A 17612-nucleotide genomic window follows, 5' to 3' on the forward strand; every position below is an offset into this window, starting at 1 on the left:
TTTGAAAAGCGGCCACAAAATTTGCACCACGGTTTGCTGTCTTCTTCAGTACACACTATCATCATGCCACCAAAGAAGAAGGTCGAAGAAAAGAAGCTCCTTTTGGGACGTCCAGGTAACAATTTAAAGACCGGTATTGTCGGTTTAGCCAACGTCGGGAAGTCCACCTTCTTCCAAGCCATCACCAGATGTCCTTTGGGTAACCCGGCCAACTACCCGTTCGCCACCATTGACCCAGAAGAGGCCAGAGTCATTGTCCCATCGCCAAGATTCGACAACTTGGTCGAGGCGTACAAGCCAAAGTCCGAGGTCCCTGCCCACATCACCATCTACGATATTGCTGGTTTGACCAAGGGTGCCTCCGCCGGTGAAGGTTTGGGTAACGCTTTCTTGTCCCATATCAGAGCCGTCGATGCCATCTACCAGGTCTGCAGAGTCTTTGACGACCCAGAGATCATCCACATCGAAGGTGATGTCAACCCGGTCCGTGACTTGGAAATCATCTCCAACGAATTGAGATTGAAGGACATTGAGTTCGCCACCAAGCACTTAGAGGCCGCCGAGAGACTTACCAAGAGAGGTGGCCAGTCCTTGGAGATGAAGAAATTGAAGGAAGAGGTTGAGTTGGTCAAGAGAATTATCGCGTTGTTGGAATCTGGCCAGAGAGTCGCCAACCACACCTGGACCGTCAAGGAAATCGAGGTCATCAACACCATGTTCCTCTTGACCGCCAAGCCATCCATCTACTTGATCAATTTGTCCGAGAGAGACTACCTCAGAAAGAAAAACAAGTACTTGTTGGCCATTAAGGAATGGGTTGACAAGTACTCCCCAGGTGACGTCATCATTCCTATCTCGGTCTGCTTGGAGGAGAGATTGTCCCACATGACCGAAGAAGAGATCAAGGAGGAAGAAAAGGCCATCAACGGTGCCTCTGCCTTGCCAAAGATCATCACCACTATGAGAAAGAAGTTGGACTTGATTTCTTTCTTCACCTCCGGTGCCGACGAGGTCAGAGAATGGACCATCAGAGAGGGCACCAAGGCCCCAGACGCCGCCGGTGTCATCCACAACGACTTGAAGAACACCTTCATCTTGGCCGACGTCATGAAGTACGACGACTTGATGGAGTTGAAGTCTGAGAAGGAGGTCCAGTCCGCCGGTAAGTTGATGAAGAAGGGTAAGGAGTACGTTGTCGAAGACGGTGACATTATCTACTTCAGAGCCGCTGCTGGTAAGAACTAAAGCAGCCAGATCAGCGCCGTCTGAAACTTCTGGCAGCTAATATATTACAAAAATCAAAACTTGTAGGATGGAGATGCGGAAGCATCTAGCGCCAGCCCATATGTGTCTACAGGAAGTCTGACTTTGATAAAAAAAAATTAGATAAAACAAATAAATGGAAGAGTCTAGAATGTCGCTCAGGGGGGAGACCGCACCATTCAGCTAGGCCCGGCTAGTTAATCCCCTCAACAACCATCTCCGCTACGTTTTCCTCCTCCGCACGCACCTCCACCTTCGCCAACGTGCCCTTTGCCGCATTGTGTGCCAAGCGGATACTCACCCCAACCTTGCCACCCCAAATCGTCTTCCCGAACAACTTCAACACGTGGCTGTTCCCATCCACAACCTCGGAGTTCTCCAACGGAAGCATCGACAACGACGTGACCAACTTCGCAACAGTGTCCAGCAACGCCGACGCACCGTCACCCAAGTTAAACACGGCCGACTGCTGGTGCGGCAATGCGTCCATGATGCTCGTGAAGTTCGCCATGTAGGCCGGCACGATAAAGTCGCCGGGGCCAACCTCCAAGTCCTCAATCTGGTACTCGTCCTGGAACCCGTCGTCCTCCGGATCGGCGGCCTGGGTGTCTGGGTCGACCTCCTTGGTGATGAACGACAAGGTGTTGCCGAATGCCGCCAACAAGTCCGTTCCAACTTCAGTTGGTCTCGTGTATGACACGTAGATGGTGCCCTTGGACTCCGCGCGCAAAACGTCGATCGGCATGCTGAACTCCTCAGCGTAAGCGTCGCTGTCGGGTTGGGCAATCACGGTAACGTCGTGCAATTCAATATCGGTTAACGTGTTTTCCACATCGTACTGCAAGAGCAAGTGGTTGGCAAACACGTGCTTAACGGTGGTGACAACAAACTCGGTCTCCTTCTCGGTAAGGGCCACCACCTTGGACGAGTGCAACAACGAACCGTACGCGGCAATCTCGGGAATCTCCGAGAGCTCCTGTGAGTACTTCTGCTGCAAGAGCGATGTCTTGAGGAGGTCCGACTGTTCCTCAACCTTCTCGGTAACCGGCTCGGCGTCGGTCTTTTCGCGGAACTCGATCGCGTTCAACTCGGCCTCGGACATGACCGGAATCGCGTGGATGTCGAACGGTGTCGCGAAGGTGGCTTTGTCGCCGGCGACATAGAGTGCCAACTGCTGTTCCAAGACCGGCAACGAGTAGTTGAGCGGCGAGACAAACGACTGGGCCTCTGGGAGGTCGGACGCAATCAACTTCAACGACCACGCCGCACGGTCTCTGACCTCGTCGTCCACGTCGTTCAAGCACCTGGTCAACAAGATCTGGATGTTCTTTTTGATGGCGGCGTCGCCGAGGAGAGCAAACTTGGACAACGCAATGACGGCTGAGGATCTAATGATCGAGTTCTCCAACACTACCCGGTTGTAGATGTGGCGGATGTACAACGTTGGGGAGTTGGTCTTCGGGCCTTCCTCACCCAAAAGATGGAGGATGCGCACGGACAACTCAGTAAACTCGCAGTCCTCGATGAACTCGCACAAGTGCTCTAAGGCGCCGTCGCGGGAGGCCGGCACGAAGCGAATCATGTCGAACAAGGCTTCGACAATGGAGTTCTTAAAGGCGAAGCCACCGTCATCACGGAGAAGCTCGTTGAGGAAGCGTAACATGGCGCCGTGCTTCTCAGGAAACTTCAACGCCAACGTGCGGATGGAGTCGACGACAACGATCTTGAACTCGTCGGAAATGTCGCCCATGAACTTGGCAATCGTCTTGATCAAGCGGTCCACGTTATCAGAGCTGCCGGTCTTCAACAAGGTGGTGATGGCATAGGTGGATATGGAGCGGTTTGGGTCGTTGACCAAGCCCTCCAACTCGGCGTTGCACACCACGATCTTCTCCGGGTTTTTCATGGAGATACGGTTCAACACACGTACCGCCGCGAACCGTGTGACCGTGCGTGGCGCCGAGAGGAGCACCTGCAACGTGTTAATAGCCTGGAGGAACTGCTCCGGGGTCACGTTGAGCGCAACAATCGCCTTGGCCGCCTCGAGCTCGACCATGTCCGACTTGTGTCTCAAGTAAGCCGCGAGCAACGGGAAGAGCGCCTGGGTGGCGGATGGGTCCTCAACAGCGATCTTGGCGACAAAGCGGATCAACTGCACGATCGCCATTGGGCTCTTCAACGGCGAGTTGTTGCCCGAGAGCTGCTGGATCATCTTCATCAACGACATGCGGTCGTGGTTGCGGAGGAGGTATAACAAGCCCAACGCGTGGTACTGGTAGCTGTAGGTGGCGCTCGGGAGGTTGCTGGAGCCGTAGTACTCGTGCAACGCAAACTGGTCACTCGGGAGGAGCTTCTGTGCCGTGACAGCCTCCTGGGTCTCATTCGTCCAGCGCTTCACCACGTCGCGCGCGACCGGGAGCAAGTGGTAAGACGAAAGAAGCGCAGCCGACGCGACAATCGGGTTCTTATCCACCACCGCGTTCTTCATCAAACGCTCTGCTGCGTTCACGGTCGAGCCGTCAAGCACGCGTGCGAGGGTTCTGATTGCGTTCGGCTTGACAACGAGCTCGTTGCTCTGAACGTCCTTCATGATGGACGAGGTGACCATCAACACGTCGTCCGAGATGAGCGACAACTCTTTGATCGCGAGGTACACCAACTGTCTGAGCGACGAGTCCTTGTGCTGGAACAACTTCGAGATGGAGAAGAAAAGGGTCGTGGCCTCCGAGGCTGGGAACGTTTCCCCGCTGTAGAGCAAACGCAACAACTTTGCAAGGAGCCCGCGGCACTTCTTCGCGCTCACTGGCAGGGCGTTGAAGCCCAGGAGACAGTCCTGGAACACCGTCATCTTGTCCGGCGCACCGCCCTCGGCGTCGTCGTGCTTTTTGTAGCTGTGGGTGGACATGATGAACTGGCAAAAAGATCAATGAACTAGCAATGATTCGGGATCAAGAGATGGGAAAGAAGAAAGCGCCTTGGCGTGTGTTTTTGGATCGTTTTGCTTCGCGATTACGTGTCTATTGGTGCTTATGTAAGCGACGCTGTCGGGAAAGGGATGAGCTGGTGAGAATCTTGAGCCAGATCGAGGTATTCAGTATTTGGCTGTTTTTGCATCGTCTTTGCTAAATTTTTATGGCGAAATAAACAATTGGCTTAAGATTTAATCTGTAGATTATTAGGACAAGGAATAGCTCACTTTGAGTGCTGTCACGTGATGTGTGGATAGGGGAAGCTCTCTGGTAATTCTCTCGGTGCTTAGAGCGGGTTTTTATCAGACCGAAAAAGATTTAACCTTGCAAAGTAAATGTGTTTATATCTTGGGGGTGCGGGAAATACTTTTACGTTTCCCGGGGTTCACACTCAACTGTTTGCACCGACAGGGCCAAGCCTATAGTATTTCGTCTGCGAAGCATTGAATAGTGAATTTAGCGTGACTGGTACATGTCTCTACTTCCAAATAAAGTGTAGGAAATGAGAAAATTTATAGAAAAGGATAAAAAAATTCATTGTAGGCAAGACCCAACGGGATTATATAGGAGAAACGAAACGTAAAATCTGAGTCAAAATGCGACAAGAATAAGAAATAAGATCTGAGATATAGACCTTCAAAAAACGAACAGGAAAACCGAACAGAGAGACTCTATGGAAAAAAAACACAACACGTGACGAGTAAAAAGAAAATAAGTAACAGATGCAATTTTCATGGAGAAGCTAAAATACATAATTCATAATGGAAGAGGTGTGAATTGCCGAAAGCGATGAGTTAGCAAGGTGGGCTAGAGCGTAGACGACAATGTTCGGAGAGAATGTTCTAAGAGAATTGTTTAGGGAATGAACTCAGAATGAACTCAGAATTAGCTCAGAATTAACTCAGAATGAACTCAGAAATGAGTGTAGACTGGGTCTGAGAATGCGTCCACTAGCAGACAATAGTATCAATCCGGAAACACAAAGGTATCGCTCAGAGAAACCATACCCCTCGGAGAAACAAGATATCACGTGGTGTGATTCAATGAGAATTATCTCACATAATCAACTCGGTAATTTCAGAGATCTGACAGGTCGCTCGTTCTTCACTCGGACAAATTCACTAGCAACTGCGCCAAACACCTCTTGGTCGCACCATCATCCCGTAAAATCATCCCGAACGTGCCATCCTTCAAAGGCTCCGGTAACTGCTGCCTCAAGATATTCCTGGCTTCAACATTGTCGCTCAATCTCAAGTAGCACCTTACCACATGCTTTAACAACCTTCCGGTCTGCTGGTTAACAAGCTGCTCGACCATGGTCTTCAAAACACCAGTGACGGCGTTGAAGCGCTCGTAAGTCTGGCAGATGTAGCTGAGACCGGCATCATCAACCAAAATCTTCTGGACGATGAAAATCGCCACGGTCTTGGATAACTCAGACGACGACTCCATGATGTTGAGGCAGAGAGGAATGATTTCAGTGGTCAACAAGAACTGGATCACCTCTGGGGTGTCGTTTTTCACCAACGCGCCGATGACTCCTAAGGATGTCAAGCGCAAATACTCAAACGGACGCTGCTTCGAGTTTGTGTTGAGAAACGGATATAAAAACAATGGAAGATGTGCCTGAAGAAACAAGTTGCGCGTCTCCAAGTGCGACGCCACGCACTGCAACAACGCCAACGCGTTGCATACACGGTTCGAGTTGTTTGGGTTCAAGTTGGACGGCGAAAGTAACGGGTACACCGCGACAATCTCCTCAAGCAACGATGTCATCACGCCAAACGAGTACCACAACACCAAGGCTAGGTCGTCGTACTCCTCGCGCTTCTTTCCCAATTCCAAGAGTGCCGTTTCCTTGTTCGGGCCATACACCAACTCGATAATCCAGCTGTAGATCTTCTCATCGTGTAGCGCCTTGTTCTGGAACGATTCTGGCCCCGCGCTCACCTGGTTCGCCTGACCGGTTCTTGCCTGGGGATGGAGTTGGTGGGCCGGCGGCATCGGGTGCATCTGCTGGAGGTGGGGCGGCGCCTGGTGGAACTGCTGCTGGAACTGCGGTGCGTTCTGTCTCATTATCATCGGATCGGTGAACCCCTGTCTAGACTGATTAGGGTGGTACATTGTAAGGGATTCTAAACGTTAACGGGTGAGAAATGGCGATGTAGTGGAGGTGTTAAAACGCCCGCGCTTTTTCGTTTTTGCCTGCCAAATTGATTGTTGCACGATACGAACGCGTGGGCCGGACAGGGAAGGGCTTAGACGGTGAGCTGAAAATTGTAAATACTAGATACAATTAATTACTTGTGTTTAAATTAGACATTTGATGGACTGCAAGGAACAAGCCCTTTACTACCAGCCCAACCGTTGCCTCCCATTCGCACCTGCCACCCCTGCTTCCTTTCTCTGAATTGTCGGCCAAAGACAAATGGGTTTGCCGCGATTGAAATATACCCGTTATAGAAACGGAACAAGCACTTATATGAACGTACTAGACCGTGCATAAGTGTATCAGGGATCCATGGTAATCGGTCCATGCGTACGTATAGGGTACCTCTAGAGTACAATAATGAGTGATGTTTTACTCCCTAATAGAACAAGTTGTTTCTCGGATCAAGACATTACGGCACTACATTATGCAATCTGTAAGCCGGGAACAATATGTACGAGGTTGGTATTAACACAGAGTATTTGCTGAAGGAATGATGGACCCGGTATATTAACGGCATACGAAGAGGACGGATCCTTGTATACCGAAATATGGACATTGGTAGCATATAATATGCCAACTCTTCCCCTTAAATCTCACCGTGGTTAACCTTTCACACCGACACATGCCCTTATTTTTGCACCACCATGCCTTGATATACCTTTCGATGGCCTCATTAGAAGTGACACATAAAACTCGGTGTGTAGCTTGGTTGCAAACAGAAAAGGCTCTGCGAAAGGCGCACAGGTTCACTGAATTAGGTGCCGCTCGCATATCTATCATAAAAGCAGCGTGGTTAATAAATTATTCTAAATACTCGTAGGACCTCCGGTTTGAGGGAATGCTTAAGGCGAATATGCTAATTCTTTTACCGCCCATCACCACCGGACTTGGTGGCCCGATCCGTTCATACGCGAGCCTACGCGTTATCGGTCTTTGGCACCCACTGTTCGCCCTGGACCCCTCGCACCATCACGTTCAACCGGGCAAAGTCCCCATTTGGGTCGTTCTCGTCCCCGATAATCATGTCCCTGACCCACCTGAATCCGAACTTCTCGTAAATTGGGATATTCACAGCGCTGGAGCTTTCCAAATAAGTCAACTTATTCTCTTTGTCAATGTGGGTCTCAAACATGTACTCCAACATTTTTCTAGCGTTGCCCTTACCTCTGGCAGCCGGTGTGGAGGCTAAATAGACCAAAGCATATGCGTCGTTGTCTTCCTTACCCAAAGCATCGTGAAAGTTAAACACCAAAGCCCCGAAAAAGGTGGTAAAAACTCTTTTGCGGCCTGCAGCACCAGTTAACCATGCGAATTTATAGTAAGATCGCGCGAAGGTGATGGGATCATCAATATTTACCCCCGGAGGTGCCCAGAGCGAAACTGTCTCAAAGCACTCGGCGTTGGAAATTCCTGTCCCGTCGTCAACCTCTTCCGTCGCGGAGCTTGGGTCATACTCAATCCCGAACACAAGCCCCCGTAAGATGTGTGAGTACACATACGCTTCGTACAACGCGATGTCAACTTTCTGGCGGTACTCTGGCTGGTCCTCCAAGTGCTTGGACACGTACCGAGAAAGAACATCTGTTTTGAAGGCCTTGTAGAGCGTTTTGGCGGCCTTACTAGAATCGCGGATGGTAAGTGGTCTTATGCTGGCGTACTTGTTATTGGTGGACATGGCAGGTGGTGTATAGTGGAACGTTGGGCGACAAATCAATCCTGCTTAGGGCTTTATTGGTGTATAAATTGTAATACGGAGAATGACGTTTATAAGATTAGTCAGGCTTTTGCCTATGGAAAAACTTTCTAAAAATCACTCTACGGTGCCTTATCTCCGGGGTCGTGCTCTGGGCGCATTCGACGGCAGCCTTTAGCCCTAGAAAAAAGACTCATTTCAGCCTTCGGTGCAGCACGCTGGTGCGTTTTACACCGCCGATCTCCCGCGGTCCGGGTTGAGATTAGAAAGTTATATTTAGTTAGCAAATGGTATCCGCTCGCACCTGCTAGATATACCACAGCTCGGGTATCCTAACGAATACCAAATGCATAGGATGATTAATGATAGCACTAAAGTCAACTCGTAACTAGTACGTCTAGATATATGATGTTTATCTAACGTATCTTGGTCAGTCCTATGGCTAATAAAGTGTAGATATAAGTCAGTATACGTTCAAGGGAGGGAAACGCGCAATTCCCAGTTGGTTAATGGAACTGGAGTGAGCTTTATTACTGGTATACATTGATACTTATAGTTAAGGGCTTGGATCTATAGTTAGGGGCATGGAGCGATAGGTTTTGCGCTAAAGCTACGTTCGTGCGTATCATGTTACGAATCCTCTACTTGCCATTTACGGAGAATAGGTTGGCGTAGACACCTCACGGTGTATAAATCACGGTTCTTATTATTTATGTATAGATTTAATACCAAGAGTATCCTCCCTCAGCTGGTTTAATTACAAAATCCTGCAATGTCGATTTCGTCCCAAAAAGCATGCCGGAGGAAGGACTGTTTCCAGAGCCATATCTGATTTCCATCTACGATATAGATTTAAAGTGCTGTGCAGAAATACAGGCCAAGTTGGATGGGCAATTAAAAAATAAATGATGATCACAAAGGGGATCGAACCCTTGACCTTCTCAGAGTGAATGAGACGTCATACCACTAGACCATGCGAGCTAACACTTGAAGTGAAAAAGAGGGTGAACTAGAGACCATTAGGCGTTAAGGCTTATTAAATAAATATTAATAAAGATTCCAAAGTGCATGTGCATTAATATCGGTAACCTATAACCATTTAATAATCAAAATTAAATGAATATGTGTGTGTGGTTTTCTTCGTTTAAATACCATATATATTTATCCAGTCTTCTCAGCATTTAATTGTTTACATAAAAAATATTCTAGAAAATGTGTATTTGCATGCAATTTGGATAGCATTTTCAAAATTCTACGTGAAAAAGCAAATGTTCCTGGCAAATGCAATATACAGTTCAAGTTACAATCTCACACCTGAGTTCTTTGTTTACATCTATGTATGCTTTTATGCGCTATGATCCTCTTGTTCCTTCCTATTGGTTAACCATGAGCATACCCAACAGAATGCACTTTCAACTATGCACAGAACTACGGTATCCTGACGAGATCCACGCGTCTCTGCAGGCGATCGTTTAATATACAAGCTCAATTTTACGCGTCTGTAGAAAAACAACATGACAGACCGATACCAAGGATGAAGGCTCACCCATCTATGCTATCATACACTCTGAAAGAGGCTAGGATTATACCGTAAAAGTTCCCGGACTCATACATTTGAGCACTCTTCCCACCCATAGTTCAACCAGTTAGAATCAGGTGTGGATATTACTTTTATTAAGCGAATTTTCAAATCGCACCAGAAAACCCTCACAACTCAGTGAACCTTAATTACCTGATGCATCGGGTGATGCATCATCCGATGCGCTCCAGAGTACGTTTGACGCACTCCGGGCCAGACCCCCCGAGACCCACAATTTAGAGTTCCATTACCCAGACAACACGATTCGTATCTCATTTCTAAGGAAAGTAGCCGAGATACCTATTGTGTTTCCCCTCCGATATTCGGGGTCTTTAGTACTCCGAGGGCTCGGCAGCGACATGCGTCAACCCCCTTATGCTCGGGATCGACCCGACACCTCCTCAGCAAAACAATCCTTTTGCTCTGGGGGAAGTTGCAAACAAAACTCTTTCCAGACATAGTTTAGCCCCTAAACCTTGCGATACTCTGTAGAAGACAAAAAGGACCGTACCATTACAGTTCTGCTGCTAGACTATCTCTACAATGTCACTGCCAGATGTCATAATCACCACTCAGTCCGTATCAGAGAACGGCCATCTCCAGATAGCTGGCTCGTTCACCAACTGGTCCCCATTACCAATGGAGTACTCTCCCACTGACAACACCTGGAACTTTAACGTATCAAAGCACGTTGAGCCCGAAGACGTTGCTCTGGAAAAGCTCACTTTCAAGTTCATCAGCGACAGTGGCGCCGGCTGGTTCCACGACGGAAGGTTGTCTTTTGAGGACGATGGGTTTGGCGGTTTTAACAACTACTTGGTTTTACCGAAAACTGGGATTCGCAGCAGCGCGTCGCCGGATGAAGAGGAATACTATGACGACGCCGACAGCTCTGGGTCGACGTTCAGCAATGAGACCACCGCTACGCCGCCAAACGAGGCGCTTACATCGTCTAAGGGTGAAATTGATGGACTGGACTCTATTTTCGAAGTCAAAGAACTCGAAGCTTCCAACGCTGGTCACCCCAAAGGTAAGAACATAGAGATTGACGAGTCGTATACCAAGGAATCAAGTTTTCTGGCACCAGCCACAAAGGGCTCTGACAGGTTCGAGGGCATCAGCCCTGAGGCCGAGAAAGACACTGGGCAAAACTCACCCCTGACCTTTACTCCAGAATCTACTCCCATGGACACGGAAACAGGACCAGTGAGTGAAACGGTGGAACACGAGCGACTCCAACCGATCAAAAGCAGCTCACATGGACTGGAGGAAGATGAAGTGACTAAAACTGCTGAAATTTCTGGTGAAAAAGCAGCAGTCGCCGAAGAGAGGATTCCGACCGAAATTCACCAAAAAAGTGTAGCTCCTGAAACTCCACCGGTGAGATTGCACGACAATAAGGAAGGTCCCAACCAGACTTTCCGCTCTGATGTTTCCACCTCTTTACTGAAAAATTTCAAGGACGAGATTGAGAGTACGACTGACGAGGAGAGGGATGAAGAATCCGTCACCCCTTTTTCCACCCCGGTAAACCCCTCAGTCGAGGTGTTTGAGGAGATCCAATCGCTACACTCGGAACCTGAGATCGTGAGTGCGTCTGCTCAACTGGAAGAGACGGTCAGAACCCTGGTCTTGCAACAACTAGGTGCCTTGCGAGAGGCCAATGTGACTGAAGTTGACAACGACCAAGTTGCGGTTATCACCGAGGAGACCCAGGACGGACCCCAAAGAAACAAGGCTACCGTTGTCCATTTTGCATTGTTCAGGTGGTGGCTGTATTTCAAGATGATGATCTGCCATTTGGTGAACAGTTGGCGATAGACTGGTAGCGCTTCAGAATAGTCCCTGAGGATTTTTTTTAGTTGAATTTCTATTTGTGATAGCACATGTTTGATAGGCGCTAAATTCCACCTAGGCTGCACTTTATTCTGCCTGAGGGACGAATGAATTATCCGTAATTTTATGCTGAGGGTATATATCGGGTGTGCCAAGTGGAGAATAAACACATTGTGCTGTGTCATACGAAAAACTGTCGATGTCGAATATATTATAAAGATTTATTGAATTTTATACAAGGAAAATCACGTCACTACCCCAATTCTAGGATAGAAACAACGCCAACAATTTTCACCAAATACTACACTATAATGGTGTATTGCACCAGGTATATCCGGTATCTGCAGGCTATATATATGGTAACTTCGATCAGACTGATCTCTTCGCCGCCGATAGCATACGAACGTAAAATATAAAAATAATTTTATAGACAAGGAAACCCCGAGGCTTTTGCGACACCTTTAAACTCCAGCTTTTTAATAAGAAACGCCCCCCGAAATACGTCCTTATTTTGCATTTAGGCTTGGCTAGCTCTTTCGGTTGAGACTGGCAGCCGTAATGACTATTCATACACCAAGCGGCTACCTGCAGGACGTAGGACAATTATCCTGACCACTATGCCGGTTTCACAGTTGTGGTTGATCCAGAAACCCTCGGTCGATATAGCTTACAGCCATGAATTTATATTCAACCTACGCCATTTTAGTAGTAATATCAACGGACAGATATCAGGGGCCCCTTCAATACCTGCTTCTCGCTTACTCATCCGCTCCTGCACAAACAGCGATGAGGCTTACATAAGCACAAAATTATTTTTTCTTCCTATATAATTATGTAAAAAAATTAACGAAACTTGCTCTTGCTCTTCCCGACCACACACAAAATGCCGCCAAAGGAACCAGTGAAGAAGTGGAAGGCCCCAAAAGGGCCCAAGCCAGTGCACCACAAGAACAAGAACTTGATCGGGCTCGGGAGAGCGATCGCTAACGTCAAGAAGAACAAGGTGGAGTACCTCCCGGATGGCGAGTTGAGATACACCACGGAGAAGCACGAGGACGCGTGGGTCAAGTTGAGATCGGTCACGCAGGAAAACTCGTTGGATGAGTTTTTAAATACCGCCGAGTTGGCTGACACTGATTTCACGGCCGAAAGGGGAGCTTCGGTCAAGATTATCAAGATCGACGCCTCCAAGAACCAGTACCTTTTGACGAAGGCGGAGGAGCTCGAGCGTTCCAAGTTGCACAAGGAGTTTGCGGACAAGTTGACATGCCCGAGAAGACCGGCGTGGGACGCCACGACGACCAGAACGCAGTTGGAGAGACAAGAGAAAGTGGCGTTTTTGGAGTGGAGACGCCAGTTGGCCGTATTGCAGCAGAACAACGACTTATTGTTGACGCCGTTCGAGAGAAATCTCGAGGTCTGGAGACAGTTGTGGCGTGTGGTGGAAAGATCCGATCTTGTGGTGCAGATTGTGGACGCACGTAACCCGTTGCTCTTCCGTTCCATCGATTTGGACGTGTATGTTAAGGAGGTGAATCCGTTGAAGAAGAGTTTGTTGTTGGTGAACAAGGCAGATTTGTTGAGTGACTCACAGAGGCTTGCGTGGGCCGAGTACTTTATTGCGCACGACATCAGATACACCTTTTTCTCTGCCAAGACCGCCAACAGCATCTTGGAGTTGGAGTCCTTGGGTGAGGAGGTTGACGTGGCACAGATCTACAACGATGAAGACGTCGATCCGCGCATCAGAATTTTGCGTATCGAGCAGTTGGAGGACTTGTTCCTCGCGGAAGCGCCGGAGCCGTTGACCAAGCCAAGAGACCCGAGCCAGGCACCGATCACCCAGATCGGGTTGGTGGGGTACCCAAACGTCGGGAAGTCGTCCACCATCAACGCGTTGGTGGGCTCCAAGAAGGTGTCTGTGTCGTCCACCCCAGGTAAGACCAAACACTTCCAAACCATCCACCTCTCGCCGTCCGTGTTGTTGTGCGATTGCCCGGGTCTCGTGTTCCCTAACTTTGCCTACACCAACGGTGAATTGGTCTGCAACGGTGTGCTTCCGATCGATCAGTTGAGGGAGTACACCGGGCCATGCACCCTTGTGGCACAGCGGATTCCAAAGTACTTCCTCGAGGCCATCTACGGTATTGCCATCCCCACCAAGAGAATTGAGGAGGGTGGTACCGGTGTGCCAACCTCCCAGGAGTTGTTGACCGCGTACGCCAGAGCCAGAGGTTACATGACCGCCGGTTTCGGTTCCGCAGATGAGAGCAGAGCCGCTAGATATGTCTTGAAGGATTATGTGGCTGGGAAGTTGTTGTATGTGCAGGCGCCACCAGACCCCACCGGTGCTCCAATCAGCCGCGAGGATGCGCTTGTGTTCAACAAGGACCTTTTCTCGCTCGACAAGTTGTCTGAATCCAGAAGAGAGCAGTTGATCGCTGCGGCCAAGCTCAAGGGTCTTGACATTGACTCTCTCGACTTGTCCAAGGACTTGGCATCCTTGAATTTCTCCGCGCATATCGGTGGCTCTGCCTCTGACAACTCGCGTGGCGCTGCGCAGACCGGATCCAACTATGGTGGTAAGCAGGCTGCGTTGTACAGCGCCGGTGATGCCTTGGACAAGGAGTTTTTCTTGTCTGACAATGTCAAGGGCACCTTCGCCACCCCATTCCACAAGCTCCAGAATGCCGCAGGCAATGGTAAGAAGCATGGCAAGAAGAACAGTAAGGGGAACAGAATGAAGGTCACTGATGACTTCTAGGTCACTTTTTGTTTCTGTATATTAGTGCATGGTATAGGTGTCCATTTATTCCACGAGCATATGTAAAAGAGGTGTAGGCGACCGTAGAGCTCTCAATCGGCGTGAAAGGGAAAACCAAGAGGATTTGAGTCATTTTTTTTTTTTTAAAGAGGTGCTAGGAAAACGGCCCATTTCTGATGCTTTGACAAAACAAAGTGACTTTGTCAATCAATTCATATTCTCTAATTCACCATCCCTCAATTTATTCATTCTGTGAATCCTATTTAATATTTTATTTCAAAGCCATGAATATTTCTGTCACGTGCTCTCTTCATCCACGCTCCGTGCAGGCCGACTACATTACAACCACGAGAGCCTTCACCTTGGTTCTTCCTTTGTAATCAAAACAGCACAATGTCCACATCTAAGAAGCAGCTGGAACAGCAGAAGCAGCAGCAGCAGCAACAACAACTTGAATTCTACCGCAATACTCTCAACTTCAACGTGATCTCGCGGTACGACCCGAAGATCAACAATGTGGTCTACGACTCGCCGTACGCTGTCGCTTACAAGTTTGACCAGGCCAGCGAAGAGTGGGAGAAACTCGAATATCTGGGCTTGGTTTCGGTCTACTCGCGCCTGAACTATGATCCCGCCAAACCGTTGGACCCTCACGCCGTACAGGACGACTTCTACTATGGGCTCATCATCTTGAACCGTAGTAGCCCGGCCAATTTCTCCATCGGTATCGTGCCGAACTGCATTAGCGAGTGGAAGAAATCGGTGTTGATGAGTGTGGAGCAGCAGGGCGATTTGGTGATTATCCAGGACGTGAAGGAGGATGTGTATGGGATCTGGTTATTTGACAAGAAGGACCGCGAGGAGTTGCTCAAGGCACTCAGGTATGTATTGGAGAATCCTCCAATCAAGTTGGTCTAGCGAGTGTCTAGTGGGTGTCAGCGAGCGTTCAGCAAGCATCTAGAACGAGGTTGAACAAGGTGGTTTAATCATTTTGTGATTAATTAACCATTGACTGGACAGTTCATGGCTAATACCGGGGCAAGATCAAACGTGAATAGTCAGAGGTGGCTGAAGTGGGAGCTGCAAAGAGCTTGAAGAATTTTTTTTTCACGAACCTTTGTGCGAAACACCGAGGATGGGCTTACTAGTGGGTGATTCATGACGGTGGACTGAATATGACCACGCGTAGCGGCTGTATATTATGTAATATATTAATAAACCAAATATCTAACTGTAACGTCTATATTTTGGGAAATAAACAACATCTTATTAACCTCATGGCGATGAATTGATGCAACTCATAAATCCCAATCATAACTTGTCGGTACTTTATTATACCAGAATGGTGACATCAACGGTTGTCAAATTTTCCACACATGCCTCTTCCTGGAATGCAACAAACCTCAATTATCATTCAGTCTGGAAGCCTTTGGAATTCTGTCTATAAGCAATATAATGTAAAATAGTATAACCAACTGTGCTGTTGGATGAAAAATGCTCTATCATTTCTCCTGTGCCGAAAATTCCAGGGGAGCATTGAGGGGAAATGCCGCTCCACAGGAATCCGATTGCTACTTAACACCCATTTCTTTTAGTTTCTTCAATTCCTCCATTCGCCATCCTCTTTACACAATGTTTGCTTTAAAGAGATCCATTCCTCGCACCTTCACCAGAGGCTTCAAGACTTCCACTCCAGCCTTCCTCCAGGCCGGTGACAGTATCCCAGCCACCGCAGTGTTGGAAGGCTCTCCAGGTAACTCCGTTAACCTTGCGGATGAAACGGCTGTTGGCAAGTCTGTGATCATTGGTGTTCCAGGTGCCTTTTCCCCGGCGTGCTCTGCCTCCCACGTGCCGGGTTTTATCGCCAAGATGAACCAGTTTGTCACCAAGGGCTACGATAAGTTCTTCGTTGTTGCCCATAACGACGTGTTCGTGATGAAGGCGTGGGGCGCCTCTTTGGACGCCCCAGACCAGGTCCGCTTCATTGCTGACCACAAGGGCGAATTCGGCAAGGCTTCAGACTTGTTGTTCGACGCCTCCAAGTTCTTTGGGAACGAGAGATACAAGAGATCCGCCATCTTGGTTAACAACGGGAAGGTTGTCAAGACCTTTGTGGAGCCAGATAACGTGAGTGTTGACGTTTCCAGCGCCGAAAAGGTCATTAAGGAGGCTTAAGTGAAAGAAATTGATTTAGAAATGTAATAGAGCTGTTGTAGGTGGAGTATTAGGATCAAGTTGGTAGAGATTTGTGAGGGTTTGGTGTGGACGTGCGATACTAGGGACTTACCCACCGCCCAAACCTTAGACCATTAAAAGGCGAGAGAATTTGTATTTCCATATACAAGTTTCACGCGTCGTGGAAAAGGGGTACACATGTTAGACAGCCTGCGATCCAAGCCAGAGCCTTTAGTACAGAGAATCCAACTTCCAAGGCTTATTTCACATGCGCAACATCAGCTACCAATTTAATCACCCCAAATTAATGCACTGATACGGCAAAAAACTGAAGCAAATCTATTGCGGGATAGATGTAAAATCTATGTCTTCACAGGATGAAATCAGCAATTATGGCCCCTCTACCCCGGAGATTCGGAGATTGCGCCGCATTCGGCGCTCATTTTTCCGCATGAAAGAATCCGCCTGATTCCCTCCTTTCACGTCCACTTCTCAACCTCAGCATGTCCTTTTTAACCACCAGAACCCTCAATACCGTTTACAGACCGGTTGTGTTGGCAGTCCGCGCCAACTCCACGCCTAGATACCAGCCCCAACACCAGCCGGGTCCACCGAAGCTCGCGAAGGAGGACCAGGCCGAGTTCGAGGCGTTGCAGAAGCTTGCCTCGTCCAGATCCGCCATCGACGAGTACAACGCCTCTCACGGACACGAGGATGCCGTGGAAGACAAGTCGCCGTTGTTAAAGACCAACAGCGTGGGTTCGTTTGCCCCAGGTCTTTTCAAAACCATTCCAGAGTTTGAAGGCGAGGTCAACCCCGTGACTGGCGAAATCGGTGGCCCAAAGCAGGATCCGTTGAGACACGGTGACTACTCCTTCAACGGGAGATGTACCGACTTCTAGGTTACGGTCGTGTATTTAGTGACGAAGTTGTACCTTTGCACGTAACGTAAGGTGACGGCGAGCCTCACTACATCTGGGGAGTACAGTCATATGAGGTCTGGATGAAAAGAACGTTGATCTAACTAAGTATGAATTCTCAAAAATGCGGGGGTTTAAACTTTAGCTTATTCAAGCAATTTTTCTAGTAAATCTAACAGGAAGAATATAAGGAACGCTATT

General features: G+C 48.6%; 8 protein-coding genes and 1 non-coding gene across 9 annotated transcripts; 6 read left to right on the forward strand and 3 right to left on the reverse strand.

Moving 5' to 3' along the window:
• Positions 1–63: 63 nt before the first annotated feature.
• YBN5 (Obg-like ATPase) lies at positions 64–1245 on the forward strand (the record flags this gene model as incomplete). Its single annotated transcript, XM_019130889.1, has 1 exon — positions 64–1245. The coding sequence occupies one exon, from the start codon at positions 64–66 to the stop codon at positions 1243–1245; it is 1182 nt and encodes a 393-aa protein (XP_018983358.1).
• Positions 1246–1456: 211 nt separating this feature from the next.
• Positions 1457–4168, reverse strand: SEC21 (coatomer subunit gamma; the record flags this gene model as incomplete). Its single annotated transcript, XM_019132999.1, has 1 exon — positions 1457–4168. One exon carries the CDS (start codon positions 4166–4168, stop codon positions 1457–1459), a length of 2712 nt encoding a protein of 903 aa, XP_018983359.1.
• Positions 4169–5336: 1168 nt separating this feature from the next.
• BABINDRAFT_172492 (CCR4-NOT core subunit) lies at positions 5337–8119 on the reverse strand (the record flags this gene model as incomplete). The annotated part of the gene is made up of 2 exons (XM_019130890.1): positions 5337–6155; positions 7403–8119. 2 exons carry the CDS (start codon positions 8117–8119, stop codon positions 5337–5339), a joined length of 1536 nt encoding a protein of 511 aa, XP_018983360.1.
• A 927-nt stretch (positions 8120–9046) lies between these two features.
• On the reverse strand, positions 9047–9118 carry BABINDRAFT_t305. Its single transcript has one exon. It is a non-coding gene; the product is annotated as a tRNA-Val (tRNA).
• A 912-nt stretch (positions 9119–10030) lies between these two features.
• Positions 10031–11801, forward strand: BABINDRAFT_15009 (glycogen-binding domain-containing protein). Its single transcript, XM_019127224.1, has one exon. It carries the CDS (start codon positions 10260–10262, stop codon positions 11535–11537), a length of 1278 nt encoding a protein of 425 aa, XP_018983361.1. The 5' UTR covers positions 10031–10259; the 3' UTR covers positions 11538–11801.
• Positions 11802–12435: 634 nt separating this feature from the next.
• BABINDRAFT_40286 (putative GTPase) lies at positions 12436–14316 on the forward strand (the record flags this gene model as incomplete). The annotated part of the gene is made up of 1 exon (XM_019131963.1): positions 12436–14316. The coding sequence occupies one exon, from the start codon at positions 12436–12438 to the stop codon at positions 14314–14316; it is 1881 nt and encodes a 626-aa protein (XP_018983362.1).
• A 382-nt stretch (positions 14317–14698) lies between these two features.
• On the forward strand, positions 14699–15543 carry BABINDRAFT_163073 (uncharacterized protein). Its single transcript, XM_019129698.1, has one exon. It carries the CDS (start codon positions 14710–14712, stop codon positions 15232–15234), a length of 525 nt encoding a protein of 174 aa, XP_018983363.1. The 5' UTR covers positions 14699–14709; the 3' UTR covers positions 15235–15543.
• A 405-nt stretch (positions 15544–15948) lies between these two features.
• On the forward strand, positions 15949–16491 carry TRP99 (Trp99p; the record flags this gene model as incomplete). Its single annotated transcript, XM_019131959.1, has 1 exon — positions 15949–16491. One exon carries the CDS (start codon positions 15949–15951, stop codon positions 16489–16491), a length of 543 nt encoding a protein of 180 aa, XP_018983364.1.
• A 503-nt stretch (positions 16492–16994) lies between these two features.
• Positions 16995–17393, forward strand: BABINDRAFT_40290 (uncharacterized protein; the record flags this gene model as incomplete). The annotated part of the gene is made up of 1 exon (XM_019131964.1): positions 16995–17393. One exon carries the CDS (start codon positions 16995–16997, stop codon positions 17391–17393), a length of 399 nt encoding a protein of 132 aa, XP_018983365.1.
• Between the last annotated feature and the right edge of the window lie 219 nt (positions 17394–17612).

This window comes from Babjeviella inositovora (assembly GCF_001661335.1).
Source record: "Babjeviella inositovora NRRL Y-12698 unplaced genomic scaffold BABINscaffold_12, whole genome shotgun sequence".
NCBI classification, from domain to species: Eukaryota; Fungi; Ascomycota; class Pichiomycetes; order Serinales; genus Babjeviella; species Babjeviella inositovora.

Bases quoted from the DNA above. Each gene is read 5' to 3' on its own strand.
- BABINDRAFT_15009 (XM_019127224.1), top strand. From the start codon at position 10,260: ATGTCACTGCCAGATGTCATAATCACCACTCAGTCCGTATCAGAGAAC.
- BABINDRAFT_163073 (XM_019129698.1), top strand. From the start codon at position 14,710: ATGTCCACATCTAAGAAGCAGCTGGAACAGCAGAAGCAGCAGCAGCAG.